General features: G+C 42.9%; 1 protein-coding gene across 1 annotated transcript in view; it reads left to right on the forward strand.

Annotated features, from left to right (window-relative positions):
- The window catches only part of LOC129862469 (solute carrier organic anion transporter family member 3A1-like), a 64,950-nt gene that overhangs the window by 31,142 nt on the left and 16,202 nt on the right, over window positions 1-17,606 (forward strand). The window contains exons 3-4 of the mRNA XM_055934182.1: window positions 16,691-16,789; window positions 17,103-17,390. Coding sequence (XP_055790157.1) covers window positions 16,691-16,789; window positions 17,103-17,390 — 387 coding nt within the window. The remainder of the gene's footprint in view (window positions 1-16,690; window positions 16,790-17,102; window positions 17,391-17,606) is intronic.

Below are 17,606 nucleotides of genomic sequence, written 5' to 3' on the forward strand. Positions count from 1 at the left end.
AACAGACTCAAGCAACTGTAAAACCCCCCCCATCTCTTTAATGGTCCAAGTTCGAAGGAAGTAAAGTTTACCTAAACATTTAGGTTACTAGCTTTATCGTTCTTGGCAATAGACTATACCTAAGATGTTGCAAAGTTATTGCACTGCAGTGTTGCTCTGTATTTTTGCAGCAGGACATAGCATATGCCAGGTAGAAATGGAGAGTTTGAGGACAATTATCCAATAACAATGGGGAAAGGGACAGTCTGTGCATTTTACTGGAGGCAGGAAGGGTATTTTGGTCTACTTTTCTTAACACACATGGCTTTATTTGAAGGTCAATAGAAAGTGATTTTACTGATGCAAACTATGGTTGGGCGGTATCCAGATTTGATGTCGTCATACCGTCCTACTATCATCCCGGAATGCTAACAAAATTAGCACAAGTAATAGTGAATTTTCATGGGGGCTGTTTTCTAAATGCTAACAAGCTCAAACGAAAATAAACTTAATGTAAACACAGGCAATCCAGCTCGTAAAGTAATACATATAGAGGTAGGAGCTACCGAATGTCATTTTTGGTGAGTTTGGACATTTACAATGTGAATGAGAGACATTGTGCAAATGAACAAAGTTTTGACCCATGCTTGTCTGAAGGAAAAACAGTACTCGCTCTGGAGCAGGATGTTTACACATGCTGTGTCTGTGTGGAGTCTGAAGTTGCTAGGGCAACAGCCTGCCTGCTCGGAGATAAGGGGGAATAACGCCACCCATAACTTTAACTTGCTGGAAAACATTTATAAAACGCACAAGAAATATCTTGCTGCATTTTGAAACACTTCTTATAAAATGCTTCTTATTGTAATTTCTGCTCGGCATCAGGCTAATTTTGTGCTTCAGTTCACTTCACTCAGAAGAGAATTCACTGAAGGGCATTCCTTCACTGGACAGCGTTCTAACTCAAGGTAGGAGTCATAGTTTGCTTTTTAGGTACTATAATTCAATATCTCTTTCCCCTTGTCAGAATGTGAATAACCTTGGTGGAGATGTTTTGCTTAACTACATATGACTTCATAGGTAAGGCATTGTTGGAGAGATACTGTCACTTTAGCAGTTGTTGAATAGAGAAGTTTGGCCGACTGCCCATTTCCCCATTGCTTCGCCTTCCCTTGTCAGAAAAGTTAACACTCGTAATGTATTCAGTTACAATTCCCCCCATCCTAAACTACCCTTCAAAAGTTGCCTTGACAGAACAATAAGGTGCTATTTCAGTGCACATTGAACTCAGTAGAGAGAGAGGGAGGAGGAAACTTGTTGGGCGAGACCAGGGAGCACATTGTGTAGACTATATGTGACATGTCTAGAAGACATTGAGCTTTGTCGCCTCACGTTGCTCAGCGTTAACAAGTTGCTGACCCTTCCTTAGGGGCATCACAGAACTATCCAATCCATTTCATACACTTTCAGTGTGAATGTTATTCCCTGTCAGTTTGTTCTGCTGGGCACACAGAGAACGGCCAGTGCTGAGTCTGACAACCCAATGCCTTCTCTCCATTTAGGGCTTTTCCTTTGGATCCTCCCTAGAAGACTCGTCAAAGCCTTTTTACGGGCAGACCCTATCGTCTGTGTAGTTTACTGGAGGAAAGGAAGAAGGGAAGGAGGGAGGGTATTTTGGCCAGGGTTGATATAGTGTAAAGAGAGGATATTGTTTGAACATTTTCTAGATTTATAGTCCTACACGCCTCCACGTCGTCTCGTTTATTTCACTGTTCTGTATATACAGTGGAAGTCGGAAGTTTACATACACTTAGGTTGGAGTCATTAAAACTCGTTTTTAAACCACTCCACAAATTTCTTGTTAACAAACTATAGTTTTGGCAAGTCGGTTAGGACATCTACTTTGTGCATGACACAAGTCATTTTTCCAACAATTGTTTACAGACAGATTATTTCACTTATAATTCACTGTATCACAATTCCAGTGGGTCAGAGTTTACATACACTAAGTTGACTGTGCCTTAAACAGCTTGGAAAATTCCAGAAAATGATGTCATGGCTTTAGAAGCTTCTGATAGGCTAATTGACATCATTTGAGTCAGTTGGAGGTGTACCTGTGGATGTATGAAGGCCTACCTTCAAACTCAGTGCCTCATTGCTTGACATCATGGGTAAATCAAAAGAAATCAGCCAAGACCTCAGAATTTTTTTTGTAGACCTCCACAAGTCTGGTTCATCCTTGGGAGCAATTTGCAAATGCCTGAAGGTACCATGTTCATCTGTACAAACAATAGTACGCAAGTATAAACACCATGGGACCACGCATTTGACATACCGCTCAGGAAGGAGATGCATTCTGTCTCCTAGAGATGAACGTACTTTGGTGCGAAAAGTGCAAATCAATCCCAGAACAACAGCAAATGACCTTGTGAAGATGCTGGAGGAAACAGGTACAAAAGTATCTATATCCACAGTAAAAACGAGTCCTATATTGACATAACCTGAAAGGCCGCTCAGCAAGGAAGAAGCCACTGCTACAAAACCGCCATAAAAAAAGCCAGACTACGGTTTGCAACTGCACATGAGGACAAAGATCGTACTTTTTGGAGAAATGTCCTCTGGTCTGATGAAACAAAAATAGAACTGTTTGTTCATAATGACCATCGTTATGTTTGGAGGGAAAAGGGGGATGCTTGCAAGCCGAAGAACACCATCCCAACCGTGAAGCACGGGGGTGGCAGCATCATGTGGGGGTTGCTTTGATGCAGGAGGGACTGGTGCACTTCACAAAATAGATGGCATCATGAGGTAGGAAAATTATGTGGATATATTGAAGCAACATCTCAAGACATCAGTCAGGAAGTTAAAGCTTGGTCTCAAATGGGTCTTCCAAATGGACAATGACCGCAAGCATAATTCCAAAGTTGTGGCAAAATGGCTTAAGGACAACAAAGTCAAGGTATTGGAGTTGCCATCACAAAGCTCTGACATCAATCCCATAGAAAATATGTGGGCAGAAGTGAAAAAGCGTGTGTGAGCAAGGAGGCCTACAAACCTGACTCAGTTACACCAGCTCTGTCAGGAGGAATAGGCCAAAATGCACCCAACTTATTGTGTGAAGCTTGTGGAAGGCTACCCGAAATGTTTGACCCATGTTAAACAATTTAAAGGCAATGCTACCTAATATTAATTAAGTGTATGTAAACTTCTGACCCACTGGGAATGTGATGAAAGACATAACAGCTGAAATAAATAATTATTAAGTTAGTTAGTGTTTAAATTCTCTTTAGGCTATCTGATGTTTGTTTTGAACCAGTGTGCACACGGCCCAGTCTAAGCAGATTCCTACCCAAGGTCTTGGTCTTTAATCACTCCAGGCAGCAGTGGTCCACTGTACTTAACACACATGGCTTTATCTGAAGGTCAATAGAAAGTGATATTACTGATGCAAACTATGGTTGGGCGGTATCCAGATTTTCATATTGTCATACCGTCCTTCTATCATCCCGGAATATACGGTATTACCGGCTTAGTACACAAGGGGGCGCTAAAACAACGCAAGAAAACCCATTAAAAAAAAAACAGAATGCTAACAAAGTTAGCACAGGTAATAGCGAATATCAATGGAGGCTGTTAGCTAAATGCTAACAAGTGCAACATAAAATAAACAAATTACAAAGACAGGCAATCCAGCTCATAAAATAATACATATATGGGTGGGAGCTACCGAATGTCATTTTTGGTGAGTTTGGACATTTACAAGCGAATGTGAACGAGAGATATTGTGCATATGAACAAAGTTTTGATGCGTGCTTGTCTGAAGGAAGAACCGTACTGGCTCTGGAGCAGCATGTGTACACGGTGTTTGTATGGAGTCCTGAGTCCCTAGGGCAATAGGCCTTCATGCTCTGATCGGAGGGGCGAGGAGAAGACCAGCCGAGAACAAAGGGAGAAAAAACGAAAGGAAATTAAGATATTGACAGCTGTACAAATAACTCATCCAAATGGCTTTGACTTCACAAACACGGCAGAAAGCTAACACAATATGATGCCCCGTCACCTTATTAATTCAGCCACTTATATAACTAGCAAGTTAAACTTCGGGGTCGCGATAACACAGAATTCAGCGTTTTTTTACACGGGAAAAAATGATAAAATGCATAAGAAATATCTTGCTGCGTTTTGTAAACGCTGATGTAAAATGCTTATTTTTGACATTTCTGCTCGGCATCAGACTCATTTTGTGCTTCAGTTGCAATTCCCTTCTCAGATGAGAATTCACAAACAGGCATTCTATCACTAGACAGCGATCTGACTGATGTGTAGCTACTTTTCTCTGGTACTTTTCTAGTTGTAGCCAGATTACTTTTCTCCAGTAAAATGCTAGATTAAATGCAAGGTTAATGCAAAACATCAGGAAATGTAGCTGGCTGCACTCTTTCTATGATACACATTAGAAATATGATGGCCACGCATCGTTTTTGCAAAAAATACCTTGCTTTTTCATTGTAAGCTCTTACTTGTTTGGCTGCCAGCCAAATAGCGTCACTTCTGTTGTCATCTGATGAAAATGAGGCTATTTTCTGCCGATTGTGTTCCACTAATGTCTATTCTGTGAAACCCTGAACACTATTGAGTGAAGAAAACAGAGTTGACTTTTAATATAAAACCCCTGCAATGCACAGCTGGACTCACCTGCTCCTGCTTTCTCTCATTGTGCTATTTACAAACAAACATGTGACTGGCTCAACTGTTCTGGGGAACTATGGTAAGCTTCATAGTGTAAAATTATTTGTCAGGTGAAATGAAGAACGTGATCTGCTTTATCTCTTATTAACGTATTGCACAAATTGACTGCAGGTATTTACTTAAAAAGTACCTACAAATATTAAAATGTATTGAAAACATTCAAATAAATATTTTGTATGGTTTTAACAGTATTGAAAAACCATCCCGTGGTTATTTGGTATATACTGTATGCCGCCAAAGCCTAACACAAACAATGTTACAGTAAACTAACGTTTGTTTTGTGTCCAGGCCTGCAGTTGTATGTCACGCCCTGACCTTAGAGAGCTTTTTATGTGTCTATTTTGGTTTGGTCAGGGTGTGATTTGGGTGGGAATTCTATGTTAATTTTTCAATGTTTTGTATTTCTTTGTTTTGGCCAGGTATGGTTCGCAATCAGGGACAGCTGTCTATCGTTGTCTTTGATTGGGAACCATACTTAGGTAGCATTTTCCCACCTGTGTTTTGTGGGTAGTTGTTTTCTGTTTAGTGTTTTGCACCTGACAGAACTGTTCGTTGTCGTTTTGCGCTTTGGTCCACTTCTTCATGCAACGATGACTGTTACAGAACTACCCATCACCAATGGACCAAGCAGCGTGGTAAGAAGGAGGACTGGACATGGGAGGACATTTTAAATGGCAAGGGATCCTGGACGTGGGAGGAGATCCTGGACGGGAAGGATCGCCTGCCCTGGAAGCAGGTAGAAGCAGAAAGGAAGGCGAAGGCAGCAGCTAAAACGGAGCGGCAATGTTATGAGGGAACACGGCTGGCAAGGAAGCCCGAGAGGCAGCCCCCCCCCCCCAAAAAAAAAAAACACACGGGGAGTGTGGCTTTTAGATTAACTATCTTCAAAGTAATGACTCGGGACGTCGGGTTTGATATGAAAGCTTCTTTTAGCAATAATACTTGTTCACGTTACATTTACAAACTTAAGATTCTACAGAACAATGAATAATGAGTTGCTAGCGGAAAAGGTCACGATAATCACTTGTCAATTGCACTTAACTAGCGCGTTCTCTCTCTACTTCCTGTCGCAAGGCATTCTGGAACTTGCAGTCAAAAGCCTAATTCAATACTAACCAGTACAAAATATGTATGTAGTTTTCTCAATCTCCAACACACAAATTCTAATACAATGACAAATATCTTTAGATAGAGCTCGATGAATTAACTTAAACATTAACTCTGTAACCCATTAAAGTTACAACAGTGGCAGAGTCAGGTTGGAGACCTGAGCCAACTCCCCATGCTTACCGTGGCGAGCATGTGACTTGTCACATGGGGTGATGCGCACTGTGTCTCGGCCGAGCATTCACAGGCCGGTGTGCTCGGTGCCAGCGTCCCGCATTTGCCGGGTGTAAGTGGGCATCCAGCCAGAACGGGTGGGGCCAGCTCTGCGCTCGAGACCGCCAGTGCGCCTCCACGGCCCAGTGTATCCGGTGCCTCGACCAAGGAAGAGGCCTCCTGTATGTCTCCCCAGCCTGGTGAGTCCTGTGCCTGCTCCCAGAGCCAGGTATCCTGTGTGTCTCCCCAGCCTGGTGAGTCCTGTGCCTGCGCCCAGCCCGGAGCCTCCAGAGACGGCCTCCAGAGACGGCCTCCAGCCCGAAGCCTCCAGAGACGGCCTCCAACGACGCCCTCCAGTCCGGAGCCTCCAGCGACGCCCTCCAGTCCGGAGCCCGCTACGAGGGTCCCCAGTCCAGGGTCGGCGGTAAGGCTCCCCACACTAGAGGCGCCACCAAAGTGGGCCAAGCCAGAGGTGGAGCGGGGTCTACGTCCCGCACCAGAGCCGCCACTGCGGAGAAATGCCCACCCAGACCTTCCCTTGTAGATTCAGGTTTTGCGGCCGGAGTCCGCACCTTAGGGGCGGGGTACTGTCACGCCCTGACCTTAGAGCTTTTTATGTCTCTATTTTGGTTTGGTCAGCGTGTGATTTGGGTGGGCATTCTATGTTAATTTTTCTATGTTTTATATTTCTTTGTTTTGGCCGGGTGTGGTTCTCAATCAGGGACAGCTGTCTATCGTTGTCTCTGATTGGGAACCATACTTAGGTAGCATTTTCCCACCTGTGTTTTTTAGGTAGTTGTTTTCTGTTTAGTGTTTTGCACCTGACAGGACTGTTTCGGTTTCGGTTATTCACTTTGTTATTTTTGTTTAGTGTTCAGTTTAAATCAAAAGTAATGAACACTTACCACGCTGTGCTTTGGTCCGAATCCTCTTCATCCGACGACGACACCCGTTACATTGTATTAATGTCCTACTACCCTTCCTGTCCTGTACATTGTGATGTTGTTTTTTGTGACACCCAGTCAGAGTGTAGCGTATCCCAAAAAGGTCTGAGACTCTGAAACCCTAGCAGTTGGCACTAGTTTAAGGATGGTCTCTGCCTCTCAATCTGGCCCTCTGTGAAAATGGCCTGGGGTGGGCAGGCAGTTGTTTGGCCTCCCACGTTGCACTGTGTCCTTATACTCTCACTGGGCTCTGGAGGATTACTCTCCTAGATGCTTAGTAAACTTGAGCAGGATTAATGTAGGGGAACAAAGAATCCCTCTGCACAGAGAGAAAAGCAAGAAAATGAACTGAGGGTTAAGACATATGCTATACAGGCTGAGGTTCAGCAGCCATTATTGTGTTCACACTTCCTTGTCTTTTCCTGCAACTTGTAATTTTTTATTTATTTTTTCGTTATGTTGACTGAGAGCACGTTCTCATTTGCATCAACGACCTGGGGAATAGTTACAAGGGAGAAATGAGCCAATTGTAAGCTGGGGATGATTAGGTGGCCATGATGGTTTGAAGGCCAGATTGGGAATTTAGCCAGGACACCGGGGTTAACACCCCTACTCTTACAATAAGTGCCATGGGATCTTTAATGACCTCAGAGAGTCAGGACACCCGTTTAACGTCCCATCCGAAAGACGGCACCCTACACAGGGCAGTGTCCCCAATCACTGCCCTGGGGCATTGGGATATTTTTTAGACCAGAGGAAAGAGTGCCTCCTACTGGCCCTCCAACACCACTTCCAGCAGCATCTGGTCTCCCATCCAGGGACTGACCAGGACCAACCCTGCTTAGCTTCAGAAGCAAGCCGGCAGTGGTATGCAGGGTGGTATGCTGCTGGTAATAATGACCAATAGTCTTTGTTTAGAATATACATGGTTAATATATTTTGGATGGTTACACAACTCTGTCACTTTGTATTTCATTGCATATGCCAATAGCATAGTGTGCATACTGTCCCGTGCACAGAACATGCTATTGGGCCATACATTGTAGCATTACACCTGTGATATGGAGTGCTTGTATGTAGGCTTATGTGTTTGATGGGTTGAATAGCTTTGAAACCATTTTCTCAAGAGGTTTCATTAGGCTCTGGAGAGATGGTGCCAGGAACAGTGCAAGGCTGGTCACTGTCTTTTATGGCCTGCATTCTGGTTTAATGTCTGTATTGTGTTAGGAAGGTCCATTAGAGGGAGCTCTATAAACTGCAGGTGCCTGTAAAATATAACTTTGCTTGACTCAATACACACATTAGTGGAGGAAAAGGCCTCTCCTGCCTTTAGATCAGGGTTACAATGTTGACATGACATTGCCACTTCTATTGCATCTCTATTAAACCTACCTCTTTGAAAGAAAAGCCCTCCTCAGCAGATATCTAGAACTTCTGAATCTGTGTTCGTTGGAAGTACCCAGTACTAGGTATTATCTTGGGATATGCAAACCTTCCCCTGTTTTATGTTCATAGATGCAGCATTTATTACAACAGAGCATAGAGACTAACATTCTGTGCTGTCGGTCAGTGGGATGGACCACTGGGTTAAGTAATATCACTAACGGATGTGATTTATAGACAGCAGGAAGTGCAGCCTGGTTCTGTTGCTCTCTAAGCAAATTAGTGGAAGACAGAAAGACTAGAGCCCAGCGGTTTTATTGAATTACGTCTGACATGCTCTACAGAGAGTATAATTCACGGGATACTTAAATGCTCGAGCAAAGTACAACAGGAACAAATTAGTTTGTTTTGTACTTGTTCTATAACAGGACTGTTGGAAGAAAATGGGATTTCAGAGGCAATTAAGGGAAATATTTTGGACGATTACCAACAAGACCATTTGGCTCAGGTTATGGCCTTAATTAAGATGAAGATTTATTTCATCAAATGAAAATGTCCATTATTTCTCTTGCATAGTATAATATAGCAGTTTTGTCTTAACTGTTTTCATAGAACTTGAAATGAATGAAAGTCGTTTTTTGTTTAAGGCATGTCTTATTTTCATTCTCATTTGCTTGTACTGGAACCTCCCCATACAGAGTAAAAGGCTTGCTATCACTGTCATCTAGCAATGCTCAGTTCCAGTTGTGCTGAGATCAGTGGAAAGACTTGAGGTTTGAAAACATTTGAACTGATTCATCCACAAGATGGTTGGGGAATAACCAGAGGCCATGCTAAATGCAACCAAGCCTGTCAGTGGTGGCCTAGAGGGAAATCTCATAAATGAACCATGCAAAATAACCTCTCACATACGGCCACACCACATTCATTATCCCACAGAGTGTATTAACCTGAGCTCCTCAGAAAAGTGTGAGAGGGAGGGAGTGAGAGCGAAATGGAAAAGGTGAAAGGGGGCCTATCCGCTTGATGTCAGGAACTGGGGAGATGATCACTTGCTTTTGTACCTACTGTCCTGAGATGAGGATGAGAGAGAGAGTGGGGAGTAGGTGGGGCCTGCCTGTTTGTCCTCAGTAGGGGAGGGATAGGCTCATGTGGTGCACCTGCCTGCCTGGAGAGAGAAACATGGGGTGTTCTTGCTTGTCCTTAGAGTGAGCTTTTCTTTTGACAGCTCTAAAAATAAAACATCTCTTAGACCTATTTGCTGGCCATGTCATGTCTTCCAGATAAGACAAAATGAGGGGGGAATGGCTAGAAGCACTGTAGAAGTCCTGCAGCTCTGTGTTTGTTGTGACTCAGGCAGGGCTGGGTAGCTTCTGTCCCAGGTTCATATCACTAACAATGTCTTGCGTTCACTGCTATGGAATGTTAAGTCTCAGCATTATTTTCCTCATCTGGAACACTTAAACCTGCAGGATGACAGCAAAATCATATGCCCCCCAGGCCTCCCGAGTGGCACAGTGGTCTAAGGCACTGCATCGCAGTGCTAGCTGTGCCACTAGAGATTCTGGGTTCAAGTCCAGGCTCTGTCGCAGCCGGCCGCGACCGGGAGACACATGGGGAGGCGCCCAGCGTCGCCTGGGTTAGGGAGGGTTTGGCCAGCCGGGATATCCTTGTCTCATCGCTCACTAGCGACTCCTGTGGTGGGATGTGCACGCTGACACGGTTGCCAGGTGTACGGTGTTTCCTCTGACACATTGGTGCGGCTGGCTTCCGGGTTGGATGGACATTGTGTCAAGAATGGTTGGGTTGTGTTTCGGAGGACGCATGGCTCTCGACCTTCGCCGCTCCCGAGTCCGTACGGGAGTTGCAGCGATGAGACAAGACTGTAACTACTACCAATTGGATACCACGAAATTGGGGAGAAAAAAGGGGGAAATAAAAATAAAATCATATGCCTCTCATTTTCTCACTATCAGATGCACAGAACGCATGGTCCTTCAAAAAGATTGAATGTTGAAATATATTAGGTTTATGACATGTCTTGTGCAACAGATGTAGGATAGTTGAGTGTGATTACCAAGGAGATAGTGTTTCTGAAAACAGAGTTTGGTTTAAACTTTGAGCCTGTACGTGAGTGATTATGGACTTACTTTAAAGGCGTCAGCATGCTTCCCAGCCAAAACAGTTGGACAGAGTTTGTGCATATATTATGATGTCATTCTGTGACGTTTTTGTTTGTTTTGGACTTCGGTGATGTTTTTTTCCGGCTGTTCGGGAACACAGCGATTCTTCAATAAATTCCTTGTTGTCATTCAAGGAGAGATGACTCGTTTTCATTGAAAAATACTGCACCAAACATCTTAGTTAGATGTAAAATTGCGCGACTACGATCTCTTCGGCAAAAACGTCAAAATGAACGACAGATTTCTGGCGTTATCTTAGATTAATTCTGACTATTTTGAGGAAGCATATACTGTCTACTGTGTCTCAAAATGGACAAACAGTACTATTGCTGCTTTTAAGGGAGTATGCGAGCACACTCGTTCGGCACTGAAGCATGCTGACGCCTTAACCGGCAAGCCTCTGAAAGGTGATATCACTAACTGAGTTTGTCTTTGATGTTTCCTGTGGTGAGAACAATGGTGGCGTTGTTGCTATTTGGAAACAACACTCTGTTTCTAAGGAAAGGCTTGAAACAGTGACTGCACAGCACTAATTTGATGCACAACAGGCCATTTAGTGTATACACAGATGGAAACTGTGCTGGAGTTTCTCCTGAAAACGCTGTCAGCATGCATGACAACTTTATTGGCATAATCTGCTCCCTTTGCTTTCTCTCTCCTGCTTTTATTACATTTTTACAACTCTATGTACTATTTTGGGAATAGTTTTGTTCCATGTAGTATTTTATTTGTCTGTCAGGAATGACTTACTGTAGGACACCATGGTGAAGCTAAGAGTGATCATTCAGTGCATACGTTACTGTTTCACTGGAATTGACTTATAGGCTATTCAATCACAGTCAGAGATCAACAATTGTTGTTACAGCTGGTTGGAGAAATAGATGACAGACTACTGGAATCTGGTTCAAGACTACAGACAAAGTGATTGATCCTAGAGCAGTGTTGGGGAACGGTACTTTTAAAAGTAACTTGTTGTGTTACACCGTTACTTACTATGAAAAGTAACTAGTTACATTACTTTTGAGTTACCAAAAACAGAAAACCCTCTGAAGAGGCCTTGCACGTGTTGGTCATTCATTCTTATGCCCAATTGACTATCTTTGAATGGCTTGCATATCCTACCGTCCATTGCCTAATCAATAACTCTGGGCTATAAAGACAGACGCCATATCTCCTTTACAATACTTAAAATAAATAATATAAAACCAACTTGGCAGTAAAGGGAGAGCTCAAATACAAGGACAAGAGGCTACTGTTTTACACACATACGAACTGGCCAGAGAGTTCTATGTAAAACTATACGATCACATTGTGTAATTGTAGTGCCCCTTCCTTTTATTGTGAAGACAGAGCTGGAGAAATGTAATTTCTTATCAACTGAGCCTAATTTGATCACCTAGCTACGTTGTTTGCTTTATTACCAGACAATAAATGGGTCAATCGCCTGAACCCGATGATCCTGTGTTTGCGTGTGAATCCTGCAAGTAGCATCAGTCAAGATTTGAAGGGTAACATCTGTCCTTTTCTTCTACCAATTTAAAGTAATGTGAATACTTCCACGATAAAGGCTATTGTCTCTGCCATCTTGCTAGCTATCTAGCTACCAGCTGCCATGCCAGCTACATGCTGCAACGTTCATGCAGAAACAGGAAGAGCGCGAACAATGCCGAATGTAGGATAGGGGGAGTGATTTTAATTTGTGCCAACAAAGAAAAAAGGAAATCATATTGCAAAAGTAACTCGTTATTATGTAAAGGGATAGTTCACCCGAATTACAAAATGCCATATTGGTTTCCTTACCCTGTAAGCAGTCTATGGACTATGATGGCAATCCATGCTTTGGTTTAGTTTCCCTGGCACTGTTTCCACATGCTAACATTTTGTGGCACAAATCCTATTCAAGTCATGGGACCGATATTATCATTTTTCGGGCATCACGTTGAAATCATCTATACGTGCTGTAATTTCTAAACGGTTTACCCGATATAGATAAATACCCGCAAATTAAAGCTGACAGTCTGCACTTTAACCCCAAATACATTATATCATTTCTAATTCAAAGTGCTGGAGTACAGAGCCAAAACAACAAAAAATGTGTCACTGTCCCAATACTTTTGGAGCTCACTGTAGCTGTGTCTCTTATTTGCCTTCAACCAACAGGCCATGCTGGCCTTACTGCCAACCTCCCAGACAACCAGGGTTTTTCCTAGGTCTCAGGAAGAAGCAATATGTTTTGTTCCCAGCTTGACAACCCTAAGCAAACACTCCAGACTTCCCTCTCTTTATCCAGACAAAGTGACCTGATTTGTCCTGTGTTATGACAGGAACAATGTGCAGTACTTTATTGCTGTGCCTTGCCTAGGAGAAACAGTCATTAACTGAGAGAAAAACCTTACAAGCCAGTAATGTGAAACATATAGCCTATGGAATACAAAAAACACTAAAACTGATGTGTTTGAATGTGCATGTTAATTCCCTACTTAGGTTTGGGTGGTATGGTGGTATGTTCAGGAAGCAGGGTCTCATTGTCAGTATTCACAGTGATGTACATGTATATACTAGGGATGCACGATATATCGGTAAGCATATTGGAATCGGCCTATATTAGCTAAAAATACCAACATCGTCATTGGCCCGATGTCTATTTTAATGCTGATGTGCAAAACCGATGTCAAAACTGACGTGCATACCTATCTAACTTAGATAGATGACGTAATGACACCACGAAAAATATAGCGCTACACATGCAACACAGCATTCCTAACCTAGCCCACAATGCCTGCTGTGTGGATTGAGCAGTCAACAAGTCGAGCAGTCATTTGAAAGAGTAAGAACATTTCAGAGAGACAACTCAAAGATGAAATCCATTAATGCCAAGATAATGCAATTCATTGCCCTTGACAATCAACCGTTCTCTGTCATGGATGATGTTGGCCTTTGCCGACTGGTCGAGCACCGGTACACACTACCAAGTGCTCTATTTTTCAGATGCTGCCCTACCGGAGTAACACAGCATCCATGAGCTACTTGATATGGGCGTCACTGCTATTAGCTTCACGACTGACATTTGTACCAGCGATGTCAGCCCCATGAGCATTATGATTCTGACAGCACAGTGGGTCCACGAGGATTTCCTACTGAGGAAAGTCGTATTGCATGCTCAAGAATGTGCTGGTTCTCATGCCGCTGCTGACATTTCAATGGCATTTGAGAACATGTTTGAAACTTGGAAACATGAACACTCCTAGCTCCATTCGAACAACTGACTGGAGAAATAAGCTCAACTGTCTGCAGCAGACGTGATACCCTGTCATGGCGTTGAAACACCTGCTCAACAAAAATGCCAACACAGACCGTCGGGTTAACGTGGAAAAGTACTCTACTAGAGGCTGTGAACAAGCGATTCGGTGGCGTTCTCTCTGAGCCTCTACTGTGTCGCCACCATGGCGACGCTAGGTACAAGGACCGCTACTTCGATGCAGACAAGAAACAGGGTTTATGTGAAATGTTACAGACAGCTGGACAAGATGGAAACGGGCATAGTGACAGTGCACACCGAGGAAGAGAGGCCACAGACAGACAGAGCTGAAACTTCACTGCTTGATATATGATGAAATCCTGCTGAGACTGAACAAATGAACAACGAAACAGCACAGCAAGTAAGTGAAAGAATGAGGTTTTGATTATGTTTTACTGGTAATGGGGACATACGTAAATGCCCAAAAAATTACTTTGTGGTCAGTGTGTGTGTGTGTGTGCGCGCGCGTGTGTGTGTGTTTCAACTATTTAACTGTACTCGAATGCTTAAAACGCTGCTAAAATGTTAAATATCGGTTATCGGTGTTGTTTTTTTTGGCAAGGAAAATATCGTTATCGGCCAAAAATGACATATCGGTACATCCCTAGTATATACAGCTTTGATCTAAGCCAGTGTAATTTAGTGAATGGTGAAACTGACTCATTTTTTCCATACATGCTCATTAATTGGCTGCTCGAGGCATATGCATAACATCTGTCATGCTGACTGGAGCTGGATTCCCATCGGTGCTCGGGCTGACCCGGAGCCAGCACGGCAAATGTCAGGCGGGTGCTCCACTCAGTGGTGCTCCTGCTCCCTTCCCTTCCTCTCTCCACCCCTCGCTTTAATGGGGCACAACTGCAAAGGGAGCTGGGATAGCAAGGAGTGCTACCGCTTTTGTGTATCTCTAAATCATCACAATTAGTCAACCAGGGCGTAATATCACACCTCTGCTTAAGTGTTCTCTGCACTCTAGAAAGGGAAGTGGGATACCTATTCAGTTGCACAACTGAATAGATTCAACCGAAATAGCACTGTTTCGTAATCATTTTGTTTGTCCTTTGTTCGCACATTTTAAAGTAAAGTGTAATTCCAGTAAACTCATTGCTGGATTAAAACATTACTATTTTAGGGTTTAAACCCATAATGCACCCATAATGCATAATCTGACTACCATGCACTAGTGGGAAAAGGCAAACATACTTTATCTTGTGCAGGCCTGATGAAAAAGAGACACACTTCTATCTTCTGACATTTACAGTATCTGTGTTTTTTTTGGCTGTGAATGAACTTGTGTTGGGTGAAGTGCTGCCTGTCGAACCCCCTCCCATTGTCTGTCTGCCCATCAGGCGTTTCAAACAGTACCTGCCAAAGCTCAGTGTTACGCTAAGTGTAATTTTATTTCAGTAATAACATGGCCATGGGCTCTGAGCCTCCACAGCACAAGACCTGACTGGCCTGAGCTTCAGCCAGAGGCTCTGGGGAGTGTCAGTTGGTCCATGAGCTGCTTACTGCTTTAACACACGTTATCCATAATATTCAATGCCTGGCTCACTAACACATTCAAATGTGATGTTATGTTTCCACTTTCGATGAATCAGTTTACATTAAAGGAGACAATGTGTCGAAAGATAAAAGGAGATTAGGTGACCAAATAAAGCCTCCCAGGTCCTCATGAGCGCTGGCTCTTTGTCCACCTCTGTCTGTCTGACTCCGTGTGCCAGGCTCTCACCCACTCTCTGACAGATAACACTTTAATGAGGATGTGTGGTCCCACAGTCCTGCTCCAGCTGGCCACACTATTAGAGCTGGGCAGTTTGTAGATTTTGACTGTTTTATAGTAGGTCTCTTTTATACCAAGTATTTTTTTTTCTTCGATATGTACTGTATGAGCAACAATAATTTCTCTCATTATTGTATGGCATCAGTGGGTTGATGATTGTCAAAATCTGTCTGGTTGGGATCAGAGGTGATACACATGTTTAAGTGCAGTTCAATACAGTTTCCTTGACTCTGGCGCATTTTTGGGGGCGTAATTATTTACATAGCATTCATTTGATTTTGTACATTTAATGATATTTTTACACATTTTTAAGAAATCCCATGCTTTTAAAAATCCCATGTTTGAGAAATATACCACAACATATTTGCTCTGCTTCAGTGACATTTTTGAGAAATATACCACAACATTTTTGCTCTGCTTCAGTAACATGTTTGAGAAATATACCACAACATTTTTGCTCTGCTTCAGTAACATGTTTGAGAAATATACCACAACATTTTTGCTCTGCTTCAGTAACATGTTTGAGAAATATACCACAACATTTTTGCTCTGCTTCAGTAACATGTTTGAGAAATATACCACAACATTTTTGCTCTGCTTCAGTAACATGTTTGAGAAATATACCACAACATTTTTGCTCTGCTTCAGTAACATGTTTGAGAAATATACCACAACATTTTTGCTCTGCTTCAGTAACATGTTTGAGAAATATACCACAACATTTTTGCTCTGCTTCAGTAACATGTTTGAGAAATATACCACAACATTTTTTCTCTGCTTCAGTAACATGTTTGAAAGATTTTCATGGTTGTGCTTTTCTTTCTTTTTTTTACAAGATTTGTCCTTACAATGAAATAGTCCCTTGGTTACGGCCCTCTGCATTATAAAGCTTGCCCCATACTGCCCTCTGGAAAAAGCCATGGATTAGTGAACATGGTTCACCACCTTGTGGTTGAGTTTAGAATTGTTACATTTCATCCATGAGATGGTTAACGTGTTGTCTACTGTACTACTATAAAGCCTTATCTCTCTACTTGTCTCTATGTCATTCCAGGGATCGTCTTCTCTACTTTGGTGTTTGGGCCTGCCTGTGGTTTCCTCCTGGGGTCCCTCTGCACCAAGTTCTATGTGGACTTCCTCTTCATCGACACCAGTGAGTTACTGGGAAATACAACCTCACATCAATCCCAACACTGTTCTATGGAAAAGCAATTAAGAAGTCCATTAACCTAGCAACACATAATTAGAGCTAAGTACTTTGTTATTCAAGGTAAGCCAAAATAATGTTAATTTGGTTTATTAACATTATAGTATTATGATTGAATTCTGAGCCTATAATCTAATTGTTAAATTAACACTCTCCCTCTAGAATCTAACATTGGAATTCCTCAGTAGTTAAATATAAGTCAAGAGGCCAATGTTTTCCTCTCAATATTTAGTCTGATAAAAGTGTTCTGTCTGCACAGGTAAGCTGGACATCACTTCTGATGACCCTCGGTGGATCGGAGCCTGGTGGGGGGGCTTCCTCCTGTGTGGTGCCTTGCTCTTCTTCTCATCCCTCTTCATGTTTGGCTTCCCCCAAACCCTGTCAGACCGAGAGAAGGACAGGGACGGTGGAGGGGAGAGTGAGCAGGCCATGCTCCCCTCTACCTCTCTGCCCCTGGACTATAATGAGATGCCCAAGTCAAGCAACGGGGTCGTACACAATAACCATGAGCCTGTCAACGGCCCCACCTGCTTTCAGCAGCTCAGAGGTGAGGGGGGAATTTTTTTTCTGTCCCTTTATATTGCATTTAGTATTTGTTCAGTTAAATTAACACTTGTTATGTATTGTATATAGTGTAGCACATCACTTGTTCTCCATCTGTATCCCACCATGATTTGTTAGAGTACCTCAAAATCAAATGCTGACCGTATTACCTCCCAAGAGTATATTCCCCCTCAAGCCAATACCACGACGGCCCTCAAGG

The sequence above is a fragment of the Salvelinus fontinalis genome, chromosome 9 (assembly GCF_029448725.1).
Source record: "Salvelinus fontinalis isolate EN_2023a chromosome 9, ASM2944872v1, whole genome shotgun sequence".
NCBI lineage: Eukaryota > Metazoa > Chordata > Actinopteri > Salmoniformes > Salmonidae > Salvelinus > Salvelinus fontinalis.